Source organism: Musa acuminata, chromosome BXJ2-4, assembly GCF_036884655.1.
Source record: "Musa acuminata AAA Group cultivar baxijiao chromosome BXJ2-4, Cavendish_Baxijiao_AAA, whole genome shotgun sequence".
NCBI classification, from domain to species: domain Eukaryota; kingdom Viridiplantae; phylum Streptophyta; class Magnoliopsida; order Zingiberales; family Musaceae; genus Musa; species Musa acuminata.
This window is the reverse complement of record NC_088341.1, coordinates 18,181,308-18,187,725: the sequence shown is the minus strand read 5'-3', so window position 1 is coordinate 18,187,725 and position 6,418 is coordinate 18,181,308. Positions and strand designations below refer to the sequence as shown.

The following is a 6,418-nucleotide window of genomic DNA, read 5'->3' as shown; positions in this document are numbered from 1 at the left end:
CATTTAACATAGTTCTTGCCATTTCTTGTAAATTTCTATTTTTTCTTTCAACTACCCCATTTTGTTGAGGATTTCTCGGAGTAGAGAAGTTGTGATTATATCCATTGGATTCACAAAAACTTTGGAAGTCACGGTTTTGAAATTCGCCACCGTAATCACTCTAAATTGATGAAATCATGAAGTCTTTTTTGTTTTGAGTAAGTTTACAAAATTTAGAGAAACATTTGAAACAATCACTTTTGTGAGCGTTCAAGTGTATCTACTATAGTCATCTACAATTACGAAGGCATATTTGCTTTCTCGTTGTGTCAATTGGTCCAAATAAGTCTAAATGGATCAATTGCAATGGTCTAGTGGTGCTAATTTAATTTTTTAGTTTAAAACTAGTTTTTATTTGTTTTCCTAGTTGACAAGCATCACACACTTTGTCCTTAACAAACTTCATATTAGGAATCCCTCGTACTAACTCTCTAGATGAAATCTTAGATATTAGTTTCATACTTGCATGACCTAATCTCCTATGCTAAAGCCAAGCATTATCATTTAAAGTGGAAAAGCACATTTCATCAAGGTTGATGGTGTAGACATTATTTTGTTTTAAGGAAATCATTGATATATTGTTTAGTTTTTCAATAATGCACATATTAAATTCAAATCTAACGATGTAACCTTTATCGCATAATTGACTAATGCTTAAAAGATTATGTTTCAATCCATCAACTAGCAACACATCATCAATTGAAAAACTTGATTTGTTACTTATAGTTCCCTTGCCAATGATTTTACCTTTGTTGTTGTCTCCGAAGGTGACATACCCTTCTTCTTTGCTAGTGAGCATAGAGAAATGAGATGGATCTCCAGTCATGTGCCTTGAGCATCCACTATCAAGATACCATCTCTTGCTCCTAGCTTATGAGTTTGTCTACAAAAGAGGATGGTTTTTAGGTACCCATTTGATTTTGGGTACTTCAAAAATTGATCTACTAATTTTGTCATTCATCATTGAATTATTTATAGTTTCTTTAGGAACCCATATCAACTTATCTGGAATAATTTTCTTAAATTGACATTTATAAACAACATGTCCGGATTTACAATAAAAGTTGCATTTCAAATGAGGTGAAACATGTAATGTAGGTCCTTTAATGAAGGTGGTAGGATTTTGGTGGGATCCTCTCACAAAACCAATTTCACTTCTATTTGCAACGTTACCCTTGTTTACAAGAATCATGTCCAAGCCTTTGCTGTCAACCTTAAACTTGTTTAAGGTCTCTTTAAGTAGCAAATTTTCATTTTTTATTGCTTCTAAGTGTTCACACTTGGAGCATGGAGGAGTTTGAAGATTATCAAGCTTATTTTATAGTAAGGCATGCTCTTTCTTTAATAGATTGAACTTCTTACTAATAGTTCTACACTCATCAAATAATTCGTGAAAAGCGATAGAAAGTTCATCGAAAGATAAATCTTCATTAATTAAATCACATACCTCTCCTCCAAAAGCCATTAGCGCGAAGTATGCCTCCTCTTTGTTGCTAGCTTCTTCATTCTCAGAATCACTTGAGTTGTCCCAAGTTGCTTTTAAAGCTTTCTTCTTCTTTGGTTACTTCTTCTTGGCTTGGGGGCATTCATTTTTGAAGTGCCCTGACTTCTTGCATTCGTAGCATATTACTTGGTCCTTTTTATGTTCAAGTTTGTTTTTGGTATTATTTTCAAATTTGTTATTTCTTATAAATTTTTAAAATTTTTGAGTTAAAAGTGCAATGTCATCGTCACTATCCTCATCACTTGATATTCCTTTCAAGTGGTCTTCTTGTGTTCTAAGTGTCATATCCTTCCTATTCTTTGGAAGGGGGGTCTCGAGCTCTTCATGAGCATGACACGTCATTTCGTATGTCATAAGAGACCCAATAAGTTCTTCGAGAGGAAATGTTTTAAGATCCTTGGCCTCTTAAATGGCCATAACTTTTGGATCCTAACTCTTTGGAAGGGATCTTAAAATTTTAGTTACTAGTTCAAACTTAGAAAAACCTTTACCAAGAGCTTTGAGTCCATTGATGACATCCATGAAACGGGTGTACATGTCTCTGATGGACTCACTTGGTTTCATCCAAAAAAGTTCATAAGAATGCACAAGAATGATGATTTTGGACTCTTTCACTTGGCTAGTGCCTTCATGAGTGACCTTAAGAGTTCTCCAAATATCAAAAGTCGAATCGCAAATCGAAACGCGATTAAATTCATTTTTGTCAAGTGCACAAAACAAGGCATTCATAGCCTTTGCGTTTAAAGCAAAAACCTTCTCCGATTCATCCCATTCGCTCATCGGAAGAGAAGATTTTTTAAATCCATTTTCGATAATATTCCAAAGCTCAAAATCTATGGAAATAAGGAAGATCTTCATACGAGTCTTTCAATACGTGTAATCCGACCCATTAAACATAGGCGGACGTGTAATAGAGTGACCCTCTTGCATGCCAAAGTAAGCCATCTCTCTTGGGTATTAAACCAAATATGAGAATGAGCCTTGCTTTGATACCAATTGTTAGGATCGAAGCAGCACTAAGAGGGAGGGTGAATTAGTGCAGTAGATTAAAACTCGTAAGTTTGAAATCGATTTCGTAAATGTGTAGAGATTTCGATTCGATGAAGGATGACTTAGCTAAAATAGCTCGAGTAAAGGAAGTCAAGAGTAGGGAGAAGAAAACCGAATAGTTTGCTGCTTAGAAGATAAGTGGTTCAGAAAATTAAACACTCACACATTCAAGGAACACCACAATGTAAAGTGGTTCGGTCAAATGACCCACATCCACTTGCGAAGCCTTCTTCGATGAGACTCTCAACTTCCACTAGCAAATCACTTTGAAGGAGAAGGACCAAATACCCCTCTTACAATCTTTTTACAAGTGGTTCACACTCTTACAGATTTTTCAAAGAGAAAAAGGGAGGTGAACACTTAAGCTATTGAAAACAAGACTTTGCTAAAGCTTTTTCTCAATCTCTAACTTCTCAAAAAGGTGTAGTCTCTACTGAGAATTGAGGGGTATTTATAGGCCCCAAGAGAATTCAAATTTGGGCTCCAAATTTAAATTATTTTTGGGTTTCCAGTGTTGGTGGTGCCACCGCTTGTCCGTGTCTGACACTAATAGTGTACTAGCGGTGCCACCGTCGGAACTCTCGGGTTCTGGGCGATGCCACCTCCCAGTCCGACGGTATCATCGCCCAACCTTTCGGGTCCTAGGCGGTGCCACCGCCCGACCTTACGGGTAGTGCTGGTTGGGCTCCTAATTTGGCCCAAACCAGTCTATATCAGGGCCCAATTGGCCCCTAATCAGGTTATAGGATTAACCCTTAATCAAAACCCTAATTATATTCAAACTATGAAATTAAGACATAGTCCTAAGTAGGTTTTTAACCGGCAACGTCGAGTTTCCTTCCGGCGAGCTTTCCGGTGAACTTTCGGTGGACTTATGATATACCCTCAGATTTCTTTCGGCAGACTCCCAACAGTCTCCCTGTCTTGTGACGAGTTCAGCGAGTCTTTGGCAAGTAGCCGAACATTCTCGGTGATCTCCGCGAACCTCCGACGATCTCTTTGGCGGACTTCAAAAAACTTTGGCAAGTCCCTAATTCCTTCTCGGTTGGTTTCGGCAGCACTTCCGACGATTCTTCGGACTTTCGGCGGACTCTCGAACACCCATCGAACTTGACTCATGTAGACTTACTTTATGTCTTCAAGCTATCATAGTTAATCCTGCACACTTAACTTAATAATATAGATTAGATCAATTAATGCATCAATTGATTTCATCATCAAAATCCGAGTTTTAACACTATCAATACTTATAACTAGATTCTACTATTTTTAGCTTTATTATATATAAACCCATTGATAGCAATAGAATAAGATTCCTTGGGGAATATAATAGTTTTAATTTATTTTATTAATGAAACCACCCACTTATTTTATAAAAGAATATATATTAGAAAGAAAAGAAAAGATGGCAGCTGGTAAATGTGTAAGGAAAGAAACTTAACCTATAAATTATTCTTTTTTATAGTTGTAAAATAAAAAGAATGGTCATAAAGACCAGAATCCACTCCCCACTTTTAGCAATAAGCACGAGCACTTGAAATTTAGAATCGTTGGCAAGATCATTAATTAGTGTGATTAGATGTGCACTCAAATGATCGCAGGGAATCTTCTACAAAAGCAATGATTGATGAGATGTACGGACAGTAGATGGAGTTCTGAGATGACAACCAGAGAGTCTTTACAACCACAGCAGAGTTGGCTATTGAGTCTAATCCGATTCCATTTTTCATGGTTAATTACTTGAAACTGTTGGTAATTTAGCGTGATAATACACATACACATGTGGATCATCTGCTACCGTCCACATCTCATCAAACGACAGTGCTCACCAGCTGCGGTCTTCGTCCCACTTCTCTCGCCGCTCTATTAAAGAAGCCCCGAAGCCCACTCGGCGCTGGCTGAACTCGAACCTTCTCTCCTTTACGGCTTCTCTGCTCGTTGATTCCACTTCGTCTCCGTTCCTGGATCTATTGAAGCTCTTGAGTACATTGCTGAGTTCGAGTTTTGATTTCTCTTGCGCTTTTAGCGATGATGGCGGATCTGAGGAGGAGACCACCGACGACTGGACTTGAGAAAGCGATATGGGTCTCCAAGATCGGGTTTTTCCTTCTGGGAATCCTTTCTACTGGCGTCGCGACGCGGCTCGCTGTCCCCCCCGCCGCCGGAGTCCTCGCCTCTGCCCTCCCCCGCTTCTGGGCCTCTCTCTGCTCCTGGCTTGTGCCACCTTATCTCTTCGTTGTCATCCATCTCATCATCCTCGTCATCTGGAAACTCTCCGACCAGAAGCAGCAGCTGCGGGAGGAAAAGCCGCCGGTGGGCGTGGGTGACGTAAAGGCCAAAACTTTCGTGCCTCCTTCCGCTGCGCCTCCCCCTGGGGAACCTTTGGCCGAGTCATGGCACGAGGTCCTGCCATCGCCGAAGACGGCGCCGGAACTAGTGGTAAGTTCCGGCGCTGGGGAGCCGTCTGACCCGCCCACAGAGGAGAAGCCCGCTGCTTCATCTTCCTTTGGGATCAACACAAGCACTGAACCATCTAGAGAAACTAGTGACGTGTCAGACGAGTTGGAGACAGCGGCGGCGGCGGCCTCAGAGAACGCGGTAGACATCGACTCCATGGACGCCACGTGGAAGGCGATCATGAAGAAGTCGCCCTCCCGAGGTTGGGAGAAGCCGGGCGGCCGGGAACCGAGGCCATCGGAAAAGGTCGCGATAAGGTGGAGGGAACCGTCGGCGACGGGCCGCGACGAGCTGAACCGCCGCTTCGACGACTTCATAAGGAAGAACTACGACCAGATCCGCCTTCAGAGACACGAGTCGAACCAGAGGAGGTTAGAGATGTCTACTGCGGGACTCCATTAATCTCCGCAGCTTCCGTCCTGTGTCTTCTCTTTCTCAGTCCTCATTATTAGTCGGTGCTGTGCTTTCCTACAAGCTTGAAGGAGATCCGCTCTGCTGAAAGAACCCATCTTTCAGGTGATTCCTGCGTGATTTTGATGGCTACATCAATTCTTAATTCCTTCTTTGCACAAAGATGACTCGGTTCTATCAATCTGTCAACCTTGCAGGCTCTTTTTGAATGCTGGAGGCGGGTTGGATTGTTGCTTCAAGTGACTGTGTTGAAAGGAAGATCTTTGCTTTGCAATATGGATCATATTACTGCCTGTTATAGTTTTTCTTACTGATACAACTGTTTGATTGTTTTAATGAGAGATTTGTACTGGATTTTGACTATTGTGGTTATGAATACAAGCTTTCTCTTTGCTGTGTTGACATCTAAATCTCTCTCCTTGTCATAGATTTGTTAGCTTATTTGTCCTATTTAATTGATAAGATGTATTATACATCAATTATATTTTGATAAAAGTTATAATTAATAAAAAATAAATTTATATTATAGTTAGATTCCTTGGGAGATGCCCTTGATGGGTGAAACTCTCCTCATTACTTATCTTAAACCTTCTGCTCTCATATATATATATATATATATATATATATATATATATATATATATATATATATATATATATATATATATATATATATATATAGATAATTTCTTCTAGGGACTAAATGACATGTGTTACATGCTGTGTGATGTGACGTGACAAACATTGACACAAATACGACATATAGATATATGACAATCATTGAGAGATTAAGTTCCTCTCTCATCCTTTTTATCTATAATCCATCAATCTAAAATGTCATATGAAAGAATTAGAAAAGATGAGAAGAAGAGTCTAGTTTTTCTTATAGATCGATAGCAGTTTTTGGATTCAAAGATGTGCCCCTACAAATATGATAAAGTTCTTTCCAGATGGCATC

General features: G+C 39.7%; 1 protein-coding gene across 1 annotated transcript; it reads left to right on the top strand.

The window, feature by feature from the left end:
* Positions 1–4,480: 4,480 nt before the first annotated feature.
* On the top strand, positions 4,481–5,858 carry LOC135609046 (uncharacterized). Its single transcript, XM_065102132.1, has 2 exons — positions 4,481–5,566; positions 5,659–5,858. The coding sequence occupies exon 1, from the start codon at positions 4,622–4,624 to the stop codon at positions 5,450–5,452; it is 831 nt and encodes a 276-aa protein (XP_064958204.1). The 5' UTR covers positions 4,481–4,621; the 3' UTR covers positions 5,453–5,566; positions 5,659–5,858.
* Positions 5,859–6,418: the final 560 nt, after the last annotated feature.

Excerpts from the sequence above, each read along its gene's own strand:
- LOC135609046 (XM_065102132.1), top strand. The coding sequence starts at position 4,622 with ATGATGGCGGATCTGAGGAGGAGACCACCGACGACTGGACTTGAGAAA.